Below are 21,221 nucleotides of genomic sequence, written 5' to 3'. Positions count from 1 at the left end.
AATCACCTACACACACGATACATAGCAGTCCAGAGATTATGTGCTAATTTTTTGCTCTTTGCGGGTGCAAATGAGGCTTAGGGGAGGTTCATCAACTTTTGTCTGGGATGTTTACTGCTTGCAACAGTGTATGACAAAATTTACCAAAGACTGTATCTGTATAGTTATATACACACTTCCTAGTCCAACTTAAAAGCTTTATTCTACTTCACTGCCAAAGTAATAAAATTCCATTCACGTTTAAAAGCATGCATACAATGACATTCTAGTATTTTCACTGGTAAAAAATTCCCCTTTGTATTAAGCAATTTATTTTCTTCTTCACAAAATAGTATTTCTTGACTTAAGTATATGGAATGTTCTCTGAGTTAAGTAAAACCAACATCACTTTAAGAGAGATCATACAAAATGGAAACAAAACAAACACACTGAAAAAGTTGTATGGAAACTGAAATTATTCAGGGATCATTCCTGTATGGTGTTGGTGGCTGCACCTAATTCAGCTCTGAAATGTTTAGGTAAGTAATCAGTATTCACCCAGCCATGAATTCTTGTCTGCCAAAATAAAAATCAATACACTTACTCAACTTTTCACTGTACCTCCATGGGTATGACATGTGCAAAACATTCATGCAATCCAGAATTTTTATGAAAAATGCAAAACAAAAAAATTTAATTTTCCTCTAACTGTTAATTCTGCTTTACAACTAGAGCACAATCACCATAATTAATCAATCCTGAATTGTTTGATAAAATGCCTGTATAATTATATGGCTGTATAATTATATCATTCATCCAATTATGAATTTTCATTCCAAATAAGCCACAACCAAAAGCAGAAAGAAAACTGGAATAGACTTACCTCTCTCTCTCTAAGTACCAAAGTAGATGACCAGATGATCATAAAATGTGATCCAATTACAGCAAAATCAAAGTAGTATCCCACTACACAAGGATTCCCAGACATCACTAACCAGCATTTACTAGAAATATGAGAAGGTACACATTTTGCTTTCAACAATGCACAAACACTTATAATTAAGAATTTATGTACAATATATACATGAGTCTATTTCCAACAGTACTTAAGTAATAAATACATAAAAATACTTTTATTACTACATGAAATGTGCTAATTAAACAATGAAACCTATGCCTTTTAAAGTTGCTTCTGTCATTTATGAACTGATTCTTGTTGCATATATAACAGGAATAAATACTTGTTATCCACTTGAGCACTTCAATATATATGATACAAAACTTTAAATGTAATGGAAACTGTTCACAAAGTTTTTGGATGAGGCAAATCATCATATTTTACACATCCATCAACAGCCCACTACACTACAGTTGCACATGAGCCACTCTGTGCCAGTAATGGCAACCCAAGGACCAGTAATTGCATCCCGAGCACACACCTGACCTGTGCCAGTAATGGCACACCTGAAAATGGGCTGTCATTGACAAAAGCCCATGCCAAGCTCAATGTTGGCAAATCTTTACACACACACAAACCCATCCACACACTTTGAAAAAAAGAAAAAAAAAAAGTTCTGTTGTTCCCAAATCCTTAAAAAAAATAACCCATTATAGATATAACTTCTGAAATCTATAGACAAAACATGTCACTTGTATTGACAAATTACCTCAAATTACTTCAAAATATAAATAAAAAAAAATATTCTGAAAACATAAAATATAATAACATAAAAATGTACACTGTAATGTACTCAAAAATATATCACAATCCAAGAGTAAATATAAACTGAATAACAACCAAAATAAGTAAATATCAGGCCCATCAGCTAAGGTTAATCATGCTTTACAAAACACATTAAAATAATGCAGTCACTGCATCTACAGTATTGTAAAATCCTATACATTTTCACATTTCAATAATTTTCACACTATGTGAGGGTTATCCTTGGGGACAGGGGAAAGAATACTACCTATGTACCTCATGCATATCATAAAAGGCCACTAAGAAGGGTGGAAACTGTGGGCTGGAAATCCTCTTCTCCCGTACTATCAATTATCAAAAGAAGGAAAAGAAGAAACAACGAGAATTTCTTTCAAAGGTTTAGTCATCATTTCCTGATGCACCTCACTAAGAAGGGAAAGATCACTTTTAAGAAAAACCTAGAAGAATACTTCATGGAATACTTGTGTCAACTGCAGGGCAACACAGTTACCAAGAATGAAATCACAAAGTGGAAAGATAGTTTGGAAAATATTAAAAAACATCTGTGTTAAGTTCCATGGCCAAAGGTAGAATGTGCCTCAAGGGATGATCCAAGTTAACTTCCAAATTGAAACTTTTTATGAGGGTACTAACTCGAGCAAAATTCAAACTACAGTTATGGCTCTTATGCCATTCAATTCTTTAGATGCCCGTGAACTACTGTATAAAGTTTCAAAGGTATTCAATTTAAACTTACTTTTTAAGTCACACCAAAGTAACAGGTTAAAGGGTGACTCCCATCAGCAGATGATGATGACGAAAGACAAAGCATTCCCTATGTGTCTGCCATGTTATGCACGCAACATCTTACACACCACACGAAAAATGAAGAAATTAGTATGTGAAATTGATGAAAGTGAAGAAGCACTGCTATGTCTAATACAAGTAAAGCTTTGTTATCCAGCACCTATCAGACCTTGGTAGTGACATTTATGAGAATATGCAGGTTGCAAGTGAGTGTTTCCCCTACATACAAATTTTCATCACCATATCAATATAGCAGAGAAATCTGTTCCCATAACAATACATGATAAAAGTAGTTTTAAACAGTATCAAGAGTGAAATCAAAAATATTTCATACATACTTCAACACTGTACCTAACTCTGCTGCACCTTTGGATTGTTTGAACTATTCATACAATATGTTATCTCACTGACCGAATTTAGGTTTGGCTAAGGTTTTTGCTTAGCAACAGACATTTTTCTGACTAATTCTGCAAAGAAACTTCAGCAGTTGTTCTTGCTAACCATAAATTACATAGACAGCTTATGAAATAAGATTACATTCTCTCATCATATGTTTTTACATCTCCATAGTCAATTACAAATGCCTATTTCCTGAAGCAGTAACATACAACCCACATTTCATCCCTTTCCTAAATGGTCTCTACATTGACATCTCGCTGGAACTCACTGCCTTAACAGCAGGATTTAGGAAATATCCAAAGGATAATGTCAGCCCATATGACAGATGTAAATCACTAAAATGCTAGGTAATAATTAAAGCTCAGCAGGGAAGACTATAAAAGATATGCCACTAAAAAGGAGCATTATGAAATACTGTAGTGGCACAAACCTTCAACAATCAATGAAAGCATGCCTGATCATACCAGATAAAATCATAAAGATAATAAATGCTACAATTTGCACATGCATTGGAAGATACTGTATATTCCGGGTAGAAAACTTTTCTAGTCATATGGATGCTTTTCCTGTACTAAAAATAGTGAAAATATGAGTGAAAGGACACAAATTAATCTCTATTTTGAAGTTCATTTTCTCAGTAATCAACATAATCTAATATTTCACTGTTTTTCTCAAGTCTGCGCAAGTTAATAAAGTTTTACATGCATCATTCTACTCCGATCAAGACACGTTCCCCATTCATCAAATGAAATCTGAAAATATCAATAGACTGACATGTACTCCCCATTCATCATATAACATTTACAAACATTCATTCATGATCACTGAACCAAAGTAACATTCAATGCACATACTACAGATATATTTCACCGAGTAATGGCTTTTAACTCAAGCAACACATTACATTCGTTGCTGGTTATTCTGCCACTTTAGTAACCTGTATCCACATGCCATCATGACAGCTGTTTATCACTCACTTGTTAAAGGAGTGAAAAATCTTACCTGCTACCATGTTAATTAATCAGGCTCGTACTAATGGATATGCAACCACGTTATCTACAATCAAGATATCAGTACTAGTCCTTCAATACACAAAAAATCACACATTTCCTTACATCATGATAGATTTGTCTCTCCCAACCATTATGGGAGTTTACAGTATCACAGTTAATAAGAGATGTCTCCTGATGATCACTACCACTACAGAAACTCATGAAATCAAATGCTACCTGAGAACACAAGAATGCTGACTCAATGACAGGATACACAATGACACAGCCTTTCATGCTTACTGTTAGTTGCTTTGCAACTATGGGTTTTGGATTATTAAAGAAAACCTTCTTCCTCTAAAGGATATCATAAACTTGAATGGGTAGTGATGCCAAATTAAGGCAAGATGGGGGAATAACTCACACAAAAACCTTGAAAATATGACATGATTCATAATTGTACATCAATATAGACAGGAACAGAAAGAATGCTGCAGTGTATTAGCATCAGGACTTGTAAACAGAATTACATATCATAAAGTTTAAAACACTTTTGGCCTATGCAAAACAAGTGCATATAAAGTCATTATAACTGATTTTTCTTTTTACTTAGTGCATTCTGCATACTTAGTCCACAGTGCAATCTTAACTGTCCTCACTTGTACAATATTTCAATTATAAACATATAAAACCAAAAATAAGACCAAGTTTCAACATTAAATTAATCTTGAAGGACTATTAAATCAATGCATTATCAATCCATTATCATGAATCACTTCAAACAGTAAAACTGTATCGATACGATCAATTACAGCAATATTTGATCAAACTGATGTCCCTTAAACAGTCACAGGGATGGCTGCCAATATTTGTGGAATTACGTAAGTATGGCTAAAATATAGTAACAGATCTCTAATAAACATTTAAAAATCAAGATTTTCTTGGGTTAATACCATGAATGGAAGCACTCTGGTTACATGAAAGTGATACAGCTCTCATGAAAAGTATGCAAATGAAGTGCAGACAGAGCTGAGTATTTAGAGCTGTACAAGAAGATAACCATCAGTATGAATGAAATAAAATCAGAATCCAAGGTGTGAATACTTGCGTGTTAGCGCCACCATCTGTTATTCAGATGTACATTTCATTTTCATTTGATTTTTAAGTTGTTTTACACATGCATCTGAAGGTACATGTCTATTTAGGTGAGAGATATATACACTCATTAGAAGTAAAAATAAATAACATGGGCCTCCATACTAACTATCTGTGGAGTGTTGGCTGTCAACAAAGACTCTGCAAACACTGAGTCACTTGCCTGCATTGGAAATAGGGCTTTGCTTTTTCATTGCTTCATAGCTGTGTTTTGTAGTTTTTCCGAGTTGATTTTTTCCAATTCTCACTGTCACTTGGGAGCTAGTGAGAGCAGGGGCTACTTCATGCCTGCTACCACAAGGAGGGGTTAACTTTTCAATATTTGGAGTCCCTAACTAATGTGGGCAGGAAGTGGACAAGGGTGTCCAGTACCCTGTGGTAGCAAATTCTGTCACACAGAGTTTTGCTTTTGCTGACACAATGGGGCATTTTGTAATCTAACATACCTAACATAGTAAGTACCAGTATCCTTTTGCAAAAGAAAGACAATTCTCTGCTCCTTCCTTTTCACATTGAGAAGGATATCTAAGAGCAAAGGTTTGAAGGAGAAATTACAAAATTCCTGCAAACAGAGGACCATAACAGCACAGGGCAGAAACCAAGTGTTTTGCAAAAATCCCTATTTATCAACATGCTCTCCAGACAAGGAGTACCTTTTAATCAGCTACCTTATAAACAGGGAGTAACTCTTAATAAGCTAATATAAGAAACCCACTAGAAAAAAAGGTTTAGAGGTGATCTAGCACAGGTATTCAAAATTATCAAAGACTCTAATAATTCTGATAAGAGTGGTTTACAGTAGTACCATAGATGTTTTATAGATAGACTAGGAATTGGTGATAAACATCTCAAGTCCATGATCAACATCATTTGCAACTCACTTAGTCACATGAACATTATGCAGCCTTTCTCCTTGAATCATCTGTGCCTTTCTACTCTAACCACACTAACCTGAGAGTTTATAATGTCTTCCACTATCACAAACAGCCTCAAAAAGACCTAATGGTCTGCAACTGTTTGAATTCCTTTGTAATGTATGACAAATAAATACATGAAGATGAAGTATATTAATAAAAATAATAACAAAATTATGTATGAGTAATGAAACATTAAAAAACTAATGGCTGTATGATAATGTACTTTTGTATATGCTACGACCCACCTACAGCAAGTGTGCTATATTCCACATTCACAGCAAGACACCACTGCCATAGTCGTCCTGAAATCATGTGGTCACTTTATGATTCCACGAACTCTAGGACTAAAGACTTAACATCAATAAAATATGCTTGAGACAGTTATTCACACATAAATATGCCTGTCATGCAAGAGAAGCCAATATCTTTTGCCAGTCATGTAAGAAATGAGAAAATGACCAAAAAATCAGTCATTCCAGCAAGTAGGTTAACTGAGAGTGCTTAAGAAAAAGAGGGGAACAGTAACACAGCAATAAAAGGTGGAAAAACAATCTATGCTTGTGTAGCTTGTGGAATACAGGAAAATCAATCAGAATACTGTAAATAAGTCTGTTAGTGAGATGGAAGATGATTAACACAGTTCTGTTGTGGATGTGGTGGACACATATCAAAGAGAGTGGTATAATGTGGCATAACACTATGGTTATATATGTGGGAGTTGTACCCATGAAGGAAGCCTGACATAGCTGCTGGATGATTAACTCCACCAGAGGTTGGGATTTGGGTAGTATGTGTTGGAGCACCAGTCCCAGGTACAGTGCCAGAGTGAGCCATAGGAGGAGATATTGGCTGACCAGAGTGTACAGCCACTCCAGCACCACCAGTTCCCACGCCATGTGGATGGGATGCCAGGTGTGTATGGGGATGTGGATGACCATGAGCCTGAATAACTGGAGGCTGGTGCATTTGTGGAGGTTTTGGGGTGCGTCTGCATGGAATTCGAGGATTGCGGTGTGGCGGTAGCCTTACACGTCCACCACTGGCTCCTTGGGTATTATCTTCCCCACCACCAGCCTCCTCACTGTGGTTGGTCCGCATGTGAGTTTTTTGGTGATGAACCTGAAAAATAAGAACTTTACTGCTACAGCCTTTTCAAAAGTGCTTTGTAAATCTATTTTGCTTAGTCCTGATAGTGTCTAAGAAGATTTCATACTTCCCTCTAAATTTTTTTTGAAGAAAATATAAGAATACAGAGTTACTTAAACTGCAGCATAGATATTGGGAGTAAAATAAGAATGGGTTGATGTAGTATCTGGAGAATAAGTGAAACAGCTGGATTAGGTTGCATGGTCAAAGGTGAGTTACTCTATAGTTATAAGCCATGTTAAGTTCCATGTTAAACCACTTAAAGAGGCATAACTTGGGCAAAATCCAAAGTGGAGTTATGAAACGTATACAATTCATTTCTTTAGAAGCTGAGAAATGAATATGTAAATCTCATGACCAAATACTAAATTTTCTTCAATTTATGAGTCCCGTTAAGGTCTAGGTTTGATTTTTTTATTGGGGATGCAACTTTGACAAAATCCAAGCTAGGGGTATGGTTCTCAAGCCATTCAGTTCTTTAGATACTGGAAAAACTGTACAAAATATAGTTAGTCCAGTCAAACTCATCTTTACTAAACCTGGATGTGACTTTCAATGTCAAACAGAAAACTATGAGGATGGACAAAAGCTGGCTATGCAAGCAACACAAAAAGTTAGAAATGTTTCACAAAGGCTAGCTATGCAAGCAACACAAAAAGTAAAAAATGCTTCAGAGAGAAAAGTGAAAAAACTAACTTAAAATAAAGCACCATGCATTAACTGTGAATGTCCTTGAAACTGATACAATCATTACAAGCGCAAGGAAACAGAACAAGAATGGCCCATCCCCTCATGTACACATATATATACATGAACACCCATATACATACATATATATATATATTTCTTTTTTTTTTTTTAATTTTCCAAAAGAAGGAACAGAGAAGGGGGCCAGGTGAGGATATTCCCTCAGAGGCCCAGTCCTCTGTTCTTAACGCTACCTTGCTAATGCGGGAAATGGCGAATAGTTTGAAAGAAAGAATATATACATATCAACATACAAAAATACATACATATAAGTACACATACACAGACATATAAACACATGTACATATTCATACTTGCTTGCCCTCATCCATTTCTGGTACTACCACACCCCACAGAAAACAGCATCACTACCCCCTGCTTCAGCCTAGCCGCACCAGGAAAACTGACTAAGAAAAAAGGCCACATTCATTCACACTCAGTCTCTAGCTGTCATGTGTAAAGCACCAAAACCACAGAATCTATCATTCTACATTCAACATGCTAATTCTTACATTTACAGCATGATACTCTGTGCACACTCTAAACACCATATCTACCAAAGAACTCTATTGTTCATCCTGTGATAATCCTCCCAGTTGAGAATAAAATCATTACTGAATTCACTTATTCTAAAATGCCTTAACCATACAGCTATTTTTCCTTGACATTTTCTATTGTCACATATCTACCTACTACACCCATCTGTCAACTTCAATTCCAATTCACTGGGATGGATCAGAACATAAAGCCTCTGCAACATCACTGAACCACCCAGTTTTTTTACATCAACTCATATTCAGTGTTCAATGGAAACATAAACTTCTAAACTTCCTAAGTTTCTGTTTTCATTTCATACATTAAGTTGATTTCTCAATCAAGACCAAGGTCTTCAATTATACCACTTTATTATACAAATTGCCAACATTGCATTCTATACCCCCAAACCTTTTCATCTAAAACATCTCAACACATTAAATTTCTCAATACATTACCTTCTCTGTGGTCTACATCTACTTCTTGTAACTTTTACTCTAATGTAATACAGCTACTTGATCAGACTACCACCTGCCACGCATTCAACACAATCATTTCATCCAAAAAGTCTTACATCTAAACAGATGTCCAATGACGTCTTTGCATCATATAACCTTAAATCTTAATCAATCTTGCAATCCATCCTCAATTTCCAGCTACACTATATGAATTATTTATCACTAATACTGTTATTCTTACTGATACTGACCTACATACACTCGGGTGTCACATCTGTACATCAATACTGGGATTTGAGTACTCTTTCCCACAAGCTTGTTGCACATAGTACATTAAATTTTTTCCATTCACCAGAGCTTACAATTGCACCTCTAACTGCTCTCCCTTTCATGAATCAACTTTCAGCTTCAGCTTTTCGAAAAATTTAGCAAGTAAATATATAACTAAACCATGACTTCCAGTTCTTCATCATATAAAATTTTATAATCTGACCCCTCTTCCTTTTGAAACACTGGCATATAGGGAACAATGTGCTGTCAACTAGGGAATTTGAAGTGGTTTTGGGAAACCATGGAGGGTTCTGTGGGGCCTGGCAGTGGATGAGTGGCTTGAATTTTGGTGCATTATACATTACAGCTAAAGCTGATGTCAGTAAATGAAACCATTTCTTTATCTGTTCTTAGCAATACCTTGCTAAAACAAGAAATGGCAAATGTTTTGAAAAAAAATATGCATATACCTCACCTATCAATCCCATTCCCTTTAACATGAGGAAGATCAGTGCATTATGGAATGCACTTTTTCTGGGATATAACTCATCAGCCCTAAGGTCACTCACCCCAAAGGCTGGAAATGGGGATAGATACCTAATTCCTTTGGATATACTTACTACTTAACTACTTTTAATACCTGTGAAAACGTAAGAAGACATATGCCACATGTGTACGGTCTTTCCCCTGTGTGGCGTCTCATATGTCGCTTGTAATTGCCAGACTCTACAAACTGCTTGTTGCATACATCACAGGTATAACGCAGCTCCTTGTTGTGGTACCTCAGATGTACCTGAAAGTGTCAAAGTAACATGAACATTAAATAGAGAAGTTATTAATAAGTTTATACAACACCAAATCTACTTTCAGAGTGTACACACGGTCTACAGTTTCTTATACCTTTGGTCAGCATTAACTTCACCTTTAACCAAACTGCTACTGAAGTTCAAAATAAACTATTTCATAAAATCAGTCTGAAGATTCTTGGTAGTAGATAATTGCTGGTAGGCAGCCAAAAACCAGGTAAGTATATTATCAGTACTACTTGCATGGATATTGGGAGGGTTAGTGATGGCTGCATAGTGAGCCAGCACTTCAGTGACTGTCAAGCTTCAATCCTCTGACTGAAGTAGTTGTCTTTTCTCTCTGCCTCACCCACATGTGGACTGCTGGCATTCTGTCCACAAACATACAATCTCTCCTTGTCACACATAAAACTTGGCAACACTTAACTTACACAACTCATTCTTTGTCACTAGTTTTTCCTACAGAGAGTACTTTGAGTTAACCCAACCTTTTAGCAAAATGGTAAGTGTAAACATTAGAGAGGGGCATTAGGTAAAAACATTATGTAAAGTAGTAGGTATGAATATGAGGGAAAAGCATTAAATATAAGTAGCAGGTTCAAACATTGAGCAGGAACATTAGCTAGACACATAAGGTAGTAGTAGTCAGTAGGAACATCAGGCAAGAGCTTCTGAAAATGCTGCAACAGAGCAGCTCTCTGCCAGTGGCCTTTTAAGGGTGAAGCAATAAGGGATAAGAAGCGGCAGTGGAGTTCCCCAGTTATAGAGACTTTTCCGGTGGCCACTCCCTCGAGGGAGTTCCTGAAGGGAACAACCGTTAGAGATACAGAAAGATAGACAGGTTCTTGGTGACTGTTACAGAAGTGGAGGTAACAGGGTTTTTAAAGTTTCAGAGCCACCCTAACCTAACAGAGTGCAAATCTGCCTGCCTAGGGATAGGAAAAAAGGACACTACCTAGGTGTCACAAAAGGCAACTTTGAAGGTGGAGGAGGGAGATGGAAAGCATTACTTCCTGGAATATCATTTTCTAAAAGCAGAGGCAACTGAATAGCCAAGCAGGGATTCTCTATGAAAGCTCAACTGTTTGTTCCTCACACAACTGCAACAGCAGTAAATGCAGGCTGTAATCAATGAGAAGAAAATGCACTTTTACAAATGATATCCCTCAAAGGCCCAGTCCTCTGTTCTTAACGCTACCTTGCTAACACGTGAAATGGCGAATAGTTTGAAAAAAAAAAATTAAATAATGATGGACTAACCTTAAGATCATGGGAACGTGTAAACTGCTTCTCACAAAGCTGGCACGGAAAAGGCTTGACTTCATCATGCTTCAAACGATGACGGCGCAAATCTGTTCCAGTTACATATGTTGCACCACAGATTTCACATGCATAATCACGTTCACCTATATGTAAAATTAGTTATTACACACTATCAGATACACTACCCTCATAAATCATTGTAAGCCTGTCTCTACTCTTCAGTGACATACCTAATTACTGCCATATCAGTCAAGGGCAATTCCCAAGAATGCATTCATGTCAAATCCTAAAACAAATTAAAGCTTCGATAAAATCATAAGATGACACTAAAAACTAAAATGTCATTATTTGCGGTAATAAAAAGCAGTGTCTTATAATCAGTTATCTATTCCACTGTAAACAGATAGCTTGCCTGTATGTAGCTTTGTGTGCCTTTTGAGAGCATTGATTGCAAAGAAGGACTGCCCACAAACTTCACATGTAAAACGTCTTTCTCCTGTGTGGTATACAAGATGCATTTCCATGTTGGCCTTTCGACTAAAGGCTTTCTGACACACTGGGCATTCAAACGGACGTTCTCCTGCAAATTACACAAGTGTAGTAGAACATAATGTACCTTAACACATCACTTATCTATTCCGCTGAAGACAAGTAAACAAACAACATCTCTTAAACTATACAAACTATGGTTTTGGCTGCTTCTACAGATAAGCAATAGTTTAAGCTAATTATACATCAATTAAAATTACCTTTATGTATCCGCATATGTATCCTTAGGTTGGTTCGTGAAGAAAGAACCTTTCCACACATTGCACACTGGCAAGGATTAGGTCCTGAGGTGTGCTTGTGACGAATGTGAACTTCCATATGATTTTTGGTTGTGAAGAACTTCTGGCAATGACTGCACTGGTATGGCCGCCCATTGTTATGCTGTGAACGTTGATGCTCTCGTAGCTCTCCTCTTTAAAAAACAAAAATTATCCATTGCTCTCAAATAAACACCACATCTATACACAAACACTTCCATCACATCTAGTCTTCAATCATTCTCATCTGGAATATGCTTACCCTAATTGATTCCTTTAAATCTATCCATTCATCAGTCTTATCTCCTTGTGCTTTCAGCTATCCCCTTCCATGCACCACATATCAAAGCAGTTCACTACTCCATCCAAAGCCTTTAATTCAGCTGACAACACTCCATTACATGCAAGCCACATCTTTCATTGTGATTTAGCTGTACACTGCTATCATCCAACCTTAGTTTCATCTTATGCAATGCTGCATCCATAAAAACATCAAACAACCATAAAGATATTACACATCCTTGACCAAGTCCTGCATTCACATCACACCAATCACTCATTACATAACTTATTCTAACACAGGCATTACATCCATACCAAAATTTCTAGAGAAAATTCTAATGTCTTCCATCCAAACAATAGTCATAACTTCCCTAGAAGCTTTGCTACTCACTTTAGCATAAGCCATCTCTAAATCTAAAACTGAATCATACTTTTATCTCCAGAACATTTTCCACTACCCATCTAAGTGCAAAAATGTGGTCTACAACCTTATTTCTTTCCTCAAACCCACTTGTTCTTCACTAATTACTATCCTTACATAAACTTCCCCAACTATGCTAAGAAAACTTAATCCTTTGAAATTTTACAATCACTTTAACTTAACTTACCTAAAACCACTGAAAACGTTACTGTCTCTGTACAATCATATGGCAAATGGCCACTTTTCCATGCTTCTATACACAGACTCTAGCAGTTCCATTTCCACTCCTCAAACTCTTATTCATGACTCTATCCAACCCTAGCTTTAACACACTTTAAGAGCACTATTAATCTTCCCCCTGCCTCCAATTTAATGTCTACACCTCCTTTACATTTACACATCTCTTCTTACTTTTAATCCTATGGAACCAACAGCCATGTCACTTTAACCATCATTCCTAAATATCTAATGAGGGTTTTGTTAAAGAAAACCTATTGTACGGTGTGATACACCACAGGATAAGACAGCTCTTAAGCCCTACTTCAAATTTTAAAACTGCAAACTCAATAAATTTTCTTGGAAAGTCTTAGTAAATAATTCTCCCTTCTGCAGGGCAATTATAATCAAATAGCATTCACATTAAAATAAACCAGATGGCTCACCTATTGTAGAAGACAACACGACAAAACCGACACTGGAGTGGTCCAGGCTTTCTCTTTCCAGACCCATCTGTTTCAGTCTCACAGCCAGCAGTTTCATGTGCTTCTTCCTCACTGTCAACCAGAAGCATATTATTGCAAAAACAAATCAAATCAATAATTTTTTAATGAAAATCTATTGCAGGCTAAGGATCTACTGCTACCACCCTCCTATTTAGGCCTGTCTGAACCAAATATGAAAAATCATATGTAATGGCTTCAGTTCCTTGGCCCCCACAGACCTTCCCATTATTTCCCATGACTGCTTAATATGCCCTAGTTCAGCCCAATAACAGTACCTCTCCATTCCTCTATATACCAAACTGCTCAATCCCAAGTGTCTAACAAATAAATTCAAAATATGAAATCTGCACTCTTCTTCAAGGATCATCAATTGCCTAATCAGATGCTGCTCAGAAAAATTCTAAATTTCATCATAATCAAGTCTCTTGCAGGTACTTCCCTACATTTTCAAAGAAATACCTTAATGAACCATAAAACACTTCTTTAACAGCAAAACATCTGGGAAGAATATATAAAATTGGCAGAATTTCTTTTCTCTGCTTCTCAAATATCTTTACATTAAAAATCTCACAGCAAAACTTGTGAGAACAAACTCCACCAGAAAAGTAAGTTAAAATGGAGTAAAGTCCGCAATGTAAGCAAAGTAAACAATAAATAAGCACTACAATAATATGGATGCCTTTGTTCACTTTGTCAGACTGAGAGTAAACTGCAAATGCATGGAATGAACTCAGAAGCCTTCTGTACTTTGTCCTTCCCATGTAAATAGAAAGTGTTTATAAGTAATAGACAAAATGTAGAAATCTCAAGCTTAATGAAAAAAATACTGTACACATAAAGCACAGTTTTACGAGACATATGGAATTCAGAGAACCAACAAAGACCTATCTTCAAGAAACCGGAGCCAAAATAAACAAATGTGTCAGAAGGAGGATTAAATCATTTGTAAAACTATGCTAATCAGTCGTCCATATAATGAATTCATGGATTATGTGACCTGCTTGGGACTGCCAAGAGCTTACATACTTTTCACATTCAGTATATAGTATATGGCTGTCTTCTAAAAAAAATTACAGGATGTGTAAATCTCCTAAGCTCCCGGTGGAACCCTTAGTTAACAAACTGTTCTCCATGAAAAAAGAAAAAAAAAAATAAAATACAGTATTTTCTTTGATTAATCTACAAACCTTGCTTCTTCCTCTTCAAATTCTCCTTCCACTTCATGGTCTTTAATTGCAACATCGGCACTACTGACAGCCATATCACATGTTTCAGGTTCCCTATATAGAGGATCATCAACAACTGCTTCCTGGGCAGCACTGACCCGCTGAATGGCACGCTGACGGACAGTCCTTCTTGGTGGTGGCTGGTTTACTTGTGAACTTACTGAAGTGGGTCGAATTTTGTTACGACTTCCAGGTGGTCGCCCACGTCGCTTTACTGATGCACCTTCGACAGAATTAGGTTCCTGTATAACACAGAAAATATTAAACAGAGGAATGATTAACCTTATGTATGAAAATCTTTGTAAGACATTCATTGTGAACTGGTGTTCTCAACAATTACCTGTTTCTGTTGGGTCTGTAATGCCTGCTGGATCGCCCGTGATGGGCGACTTGAAGTTCGGCTGCTAGGTGGTCTACCTCGCCCTCGGCTATTCACCTGAAGAAAAGCCAGATCAAACAATGTTTTCACACTTCACCTTCCTATGTCTCTAAAGCTGCATGACAGCAACATTAATACCTCCATCCTCTAATTCTTCAGAAAAAAGTTGCCCAAGAAAATCTGTTCAAAGGACAACACAATCTGCATAGATACAGATTAAATACCTAATGTTTTGGAATCTGCTGAACTGCAGTCAGTATAAGAGAACACCTAGTAAGAAATGGTAAAGCTACTAATTGGAAGATACACCTTAAAACGGTTCCTTACATCAGTGTAGACAGACCATCAGCAATATGGGAACTCCAATGCTTAGGAAACTAAGATTTAAAATTCAATGAATAAACCCAACAAATTCAACAAGCAAAACTGTATCATTTACTGCTGCTTAACTGTCAAGTTTCCACTTACCTTTGTCTTATTATCAGCAGAATTTTGAGCGATAAGAATATGCTCCAGTAAGTGTTTTTTAAGCTGTGTCCATTGTGTGTACTCTTGACCACAAACATTACATGTTAGATCATCTGTGCTCACAGTGTACTTCTCTTCTGTTTCTCTCTTTATTGAAGCAGTTACTCCACTTGCTCCCTTTGCTGATGATGGTACAGAAGTATTACAAGCATTTGGATAATCATACTCAATCACAAGAGATTCTCCAACCTGAAAGTAAATGTCTTATACAACTTCTACCAACTAAAAATCATATTTTCCATTCTCCTAATACCGTACACATACATTTCTATTTCTAAAAATAAGCATAATCAAAATATTCCCTAAACATAAAGGTCATTGCCTATCACCACATATTCTTGTACTGTGAACCTAATCCTCAAAAGTTCTGAAATTTTGTTCAGGTTATAACGACCATGACAAGTTTAAAGAAAATAAAGACCTTTTGGCTACAACAGCTATCAGCATGAACCTCAATTCAAGTTATAATGATCCCCTTGATAATTTTACACATACAACATGCTAACCTTTGGCTGTTCTGTGGTTGTAAGAGCAGGTGGCACCACAGCTGATGCAGAGGAAGCATCATGAGGAGTGGCAGTGGGGAGCTGAGTCCCAAAGTCCAGTAATGTGGGTTGAGAATGAGGCAATTCCTCCCCTTGTGGACTCATGGGAGTGTTTGGAGTTTGGGGTGTTGCAGGGCGAGGTGAACTTGGCAATTCACCATGCTGTTCTACTCCTCCCTCAACCTCCAACACAGGATACATGGCACTGTATTAGGAGAAAAAATAAAAAAATAAACCTACGTACAAGTCTATCCTCTTATATGGATAAATCTATCATAGGTGCTACTGTACTCCACCCTAATAAATTACCATTAGTAAGGCTGCAGACAGAAAGAGGTACACACTACTCGAGGACTTTCTTGTTCCAAAGAAGTCCATCATTTCCCAGTTCACGACCATACTGAAGTTTTGTCACTGCAGAAGCCCTAAAACGGGTTCTAAGACTATATAACAAAAACTCCCTGTACATATGCCCTTCCAGATACTATCCCAAACTGCAGAACTTAACCTACAAAACCATCACCTATCTCTGTGGTCCCCAAGATGAACTACACATAAACCAATTGCAACCTTTTAGTCTATGCAACCAGTCAACCAGACTTCCAACCCATCATCCCCAGCAGACGATGTTGCCAGACATTACCAACTGCACATCAACACTAAACACAAGACCATTTGAAACATTCTGACCAGAATTCACACACTACATGGAATCCAAGTTCTAAAACCTCACTAAGGGTGATTTCCCATCCCTAAATCATGACATCTCACACTTCATCAGCATAACCAACCAAACCAGCACAGCTAAAGGCACATAGCAAAGAGACACATGAAAGAGAACAGTAATGAAAACTTCTCAAAAGTTGCAGAATGCATAAAGCAAAGAAATTAGCTTAGACAAAGCTACATACCATCAAGAGAAATCAGAGAACAACTCTAAACTCAAAACATCACTAATTTATCACCAAAAGGTAAACTACAAACTGGTATGCATTCATCACAATAATCACCCACAAAACTTATAGCACCCAACTCCGATACACATTAAATAAGATCAACACCTCTTGCACCAACCCATCCCCACTCGTGAAGCACTTCTAAACTGATCCAAAAATCTTTTTCCTCACTTGCTAAGCTGAGGTGGAGGTGGTGGTGGTGGTGGTGGCGGCGGCGGTGGTGGTGGTGGTGGTGGTGGAGGTGGGCGGTCATTGGCCTTCTGCTTATGGCGTCCAGTTATCTCATGGTCACGTAGTCCCTTTGCACCTACTGACTTTATGCAGATGTCCACCATACACCAGCGACAGAGAGCATATGTCTCACCTTTCGATGATGGACCAACCCATTCGTATTCACTTTCATATTTGGTACTGAAAGAGTAACAATTACCACAATGTAATTTTTCACCATTTTTCATGTACATGAGGAATAAGTCTTACTAGATATACACAGCACACATACATGTAAATACAGCACTTCTCTACATCAGCATCCTTTATATCCTATTCAATGTCCTTTATATCCTATTCAATGGAGTTAAATAAATCTACATTTGAAAAAAAATAAACTGAACTCTCTTCTCTTTTTACTTTACATCCACAAAACTATATTACAACAAAATAGTTCTCTTAATATCTTATTGCTTCTCCTGCTTCAGTGGGGTATAAACAAGCTAAAGCCTTATTTGCCCACATTCACTCTCCAACTGTCATATATGACGTACAGAAACCAGTGCCTACAATCCACAGTAAAGCTCTGCACACCAATCCAAGGTTTACCTTGACAGCTCCATATGCCTATTTCAGCCTATGAACACCATATGCCTCCAAGTAAACGACAATAATCCTATACATTCTATCTAAAGCAAGTCCTCTCACCCTCCTCAATGTTTACGTAAAAATATCCCCAATCCTCCTTTGCTATATTCTTCAATCTCCTTCTTGGTCTCCCCCTACCTCTTGCTCCCTCCTGGCAGTTAGTTAAGTCTTTCTTTGCTCATTCTCTCCATATGTCTGAATCATTTCTGCACACCCTGGTTAGTTCTCCCGATTATATTGTATGGACTATCTCACCTCTCTCTTATGAGCATTCCATACATGATCAACCCATCTCAAACCACATACAGTCCTCAGGCATATCATCTGCCATATATGTATCATCTTCCTTTCTTCTGAATTTAAGGGAAAAGACTTTCTTCCATACAACACTGTTAGGGATACAATACCTTCACACATACCCATCTTTAAACTAATAGACATCCACCTCTCCTTCCACATATTCCTTAACACCTTGACATCTCTAAATGATTATTTAAGGGAGCTGAGTGACACCTCTACATGGATATTTACACATCAAGTTTCACGTCTCATTTTCAAGGCTGAAAATTATTTAACTTGACAATAAATCACTTGCAACTCTCAATGCATCATCCATTTTTCAAAACTTTTTTGTAACATGCAATTCATTTTTAGTCCATGAATTAGTCAAGAACCTAAAATAAAGAACTGCCTGAAAAAACATGAAAACAAAAATAATTCATCCTATCATTCATTTGATGAATCTTTGGAATAGCAGAGCAATTTTGGACAATTATAAGTTCAAGCACTGATTAAGAACCAACTCAAAAGAAATACAAAGAAAAGTATACACAAAATACAATTCACTGTATCATTCACTGCGAAACATCAATAAACTGAACCGTATGATTGATCATACCAGTTTGCAAATGGGCAATTCTTTTTATTTGTTTCTTTACATACGGTGTATTTGCAATACACAAATTAATCAAAGAACTTCCCAGAGAGAACTGCGTTGCAAAAATATATAAAAAGATTTAGTTTGTAATATTAGTCTCAGAGTGTAAGATAAATAATTTCAAGAAAACAGTGGGTGTGCCACAACCACAATGAAATTCATCAAGCATTTCTAAATTTTCCTTCAAGTAATCTGAACAAATGATTAATTTCTTGAACCAAACAAACTATCATTCCCCACTGCACATGCACATTTTTCCCTTTATTCTTCTTACTACATAATTAATTTTCAGTACACAAATTAGTCAAACACATACAAAAGAGAACTGTTGAAAAAATGAAAATAAAAACAATCTACCATATCAATCACTGCATGTAAGATGAATCTTTTGAACAGTGGTGATCAAAACCCCAAAAAAGGCTAGGTAAGGTTTTACCTATTCTTTTACTGAAACATATACAGATTTCTTTCGTCTGTTTCCTTGCACTACCTCGCAGGCACGGAAGACAGCGACAAAGCAAAATAAATATAAATATATACAGATAATTAACTAGAATCTGACATTCCTCTGTTTAATTCTCACTCAAATGTCAAACACTTTTCTCATCAATACATTTGTTTAAAAATTTCATATTCTCGTATTCCTCCATACCCTCATCATTTCATAATATTTCTCAACTTCTAATTCCCTTGTTTCTCCATACCCTTCTCCCTCAAATATTCTTTCATACCCTTTTCTCATACATTCATTACTCTCATGTATTACATCATGCCTTTCTCATGATATCTCGACTCACCTATACTTTGTCTCATACTTTTTACGACATCGAGTCTGTGGGGTGCTCTCAGCTTCCTCACCTGCTACAAAGACTGACATCTTTATTTCGGATGGTCAACCATAGCAAAATCTGTAAAACACCATTTCTTACTGTCAGAATATCTACTATGAGTTGCAACAGTAAATCAATTAATGTTGGCATTATCTAATCATATTATGGCAAATCATGAAATCATTTATTTTTTATCTTCTACTTACTTATTAGTAAAGCGATAGTGGACCTACAAACACATAACTTCACCTAGCACCTTTATAAAGTTTTCTGGATATTTTTATTTCCAGTGTTTGTATACAGCAGATGCATGAATCTACCCATGAACCATGTGGGGCACTTGGCTATTAACGACAGATACTGATGATATATACTGTAATACAACATATCAAAGTAACTGCCACCTGCTTGGGGAAATTAGATGGGGTTTTTCATGGGTTCTCTTGGTTTTCACAAACTATTCACTTTCTACCCTAACATTACGATTTTCCTCAACTTCGTAGCTCATTACTGCTCTGACTAATATCGTCCAATAAAAAAAATATGCCCAATTATACTATGTATTACATTCGATTACAGTATTTCCCTAAATCCTCTCCATTCTGCTTACATTTCTTTAAAATCCTATATTCAAGCTGTATTTCTCTGTTTGGGGAGACCCTGTGTGACAAGATTTAATTCGGGTGACAAAACTGGTGTAACACTGTCCTAAGTGGCAGACAGCATGTCAGATTGAACTGCGTGAAACTGTACTACATATGAGTGAATTGTGTGACAGACTGGCCTACGTAACTAACTGTCCCGGGTAACAAACTAGCCTATGTCACGGAGGCCACAACTGTCACATGCCAGCTGATGTACAAGAGCCATTTAAACCTGACTTACTTCAGAGCATCATAAATATGCTGGATCATAACGAACTCTGCTTTCTCTGCGGGAAAGCCTGGAAAGGTTGTGGACGTTAGGTATAACCACTGGAGACATTGTAACACACGTGACACGAGAAGTAATGTGGAGTAACGTGGATGTGACACGCCACCCATCAACAACAACAAAGATGGACGATCTGGTAGGTGGTGCGCGGCGGGTCACTCCACACACTTTAACACAAGCTACATTCACTCACCACAAGCGTTATAATTACCTTCTCTTTGGCCGGCAATGTCTTGTGGATAACTGGGAGATAGCTGGAGCTGTAGGGGATGGAATTATTTGCTTGGCAGGTGGGATTCGCGGAGGATAAAGTGACTCCCCGCGCAAATCGTAACCCGCATCCTGAACCTCACGTGGAATACTCCTATGTTACTCACACTCTGGCCAACCAGTCCCTCTGTTGGTGGAATGAATCTCTTAGAAATAAGCTTAATTTGACAACATCACTCTCCCGCGGTATTTAAAATGAAACAGTAGCTACAAAGCAAGGAAATATTACCAGCTGGGAGTAGTGGTCGGTGGGTTGTTGTTGACCGACGCGTTACCGCCTCCCTCTGACGCCCACAGACTCCCGCTAAGTTTGAAATTTCAGCCTCATTTATTCCTGAGGAGAAAATGCCTAGTGT

General features: G+C 37.1%; 1 protein-coding gene across 3 annotated transcripts; it reads right to left on the bottom strand.

Moving 5' to 3' along the window:
* Positions 1-563: 563 nt before the first annotated feature.
* Positions 564-21,154, bottom strand: LOC139755612 (uncharacterized). Of its 3 annotated transcripts, XM_071674165.1 has the most exons (14): positions 21,095-21,154; positions 20,807-20,992; positions 19,630-19,740; positions 17,209-17,448; positions 16,043-16,286; positions 15,477-15,725; positions 14,970-15,065; positions 14,591-14,871; positions 13,344-13,454; positions 11,922-12,133; positions 11,585-11,752; positions 11,170-11,315; positions 9,744-9,896; positions 564-7,067 (listed from the first exon to the last, which is right to left on the bottom strand). In XM_071674165.1, the coding sequence occupies exons 3-14, from the start codon at positions 19,707-19,709 to the stop codon at positions 6,561-6,563; spliced, it is 2,487 nt and encodes an 828-aa protein (XP_071530266.1). In that variant the 5' UTR covers positions 19,710-19,740; positions 20,807-20,992; positions 21,095-21,154; the 3' UTR covers positions 564-6,560. The 3 variants fall into 3 exon arrangements, with proteins under 3 accessions (XP_071530266.1, XP_071530268.1, XP_071530267.1); XM_071674167.1 differs by lacking the exon at positions 19,630-19,740 and having other exon boundaries at positions 1,679-7,067; XM_071674166.1 differs by lacking the exons at positions 20,807-20,992; positions 21,095-21,154 and adding an exon at positions 20,548-20,710 and having other exon boundaries at positions 1,679-7,067.
* Positions 21,155-21,221: the final 67 nt, after the last annotated feature.

The sequence above is a fragment of the Panulirus ornatus genome, chromosome 19 (genome assembly GCF_036320965.1).
Source record: "Panulirus ornatus isolate Po-2019 chromosome 19, ASM3632096v1, whole genome shotgun sequence".
Classification (NCBI taxonomy): domain Eukaryota; kingdom Metazoa; phylum Arthropoda; class Malacostraca; order Decapoda; family Palinuridae; genus Panulirus; species Panulirus ornatus.
The sequence above is the reverse complement of the archived record's forward strand: the minus strand, read 5'-3'. Positions and strand labels throughout refer to the sequence as shown.

What these genes read in the sequence shown, in the direction of transcription:
- LOC139755612 (XM_071674165.1), bottom strand. Translation starts at nt 19,709, where the DNA reads ATGTCAGTCTTTGTAGCAGGTGAGGAAGCTGAGAGCACCCCACAGACT. An exon ending in TACAGACCCAACAGAAACAG is followed by an intron (nt 14,872 to 14,969) that starts GTAATTGTTGAG and finishes TGTGTTATACAG; the next exon opens with GAACCTAATTCTGTCGAAGG. An exon ending in ACATATGCGGATACATAAAG is followed by an intron (nt 11,753 to 11,921) that starts GTAATTTTAATT and finishes TGTAATTTGCAG; the next exon opens with GAGAACGTCCGTTTGAATGC.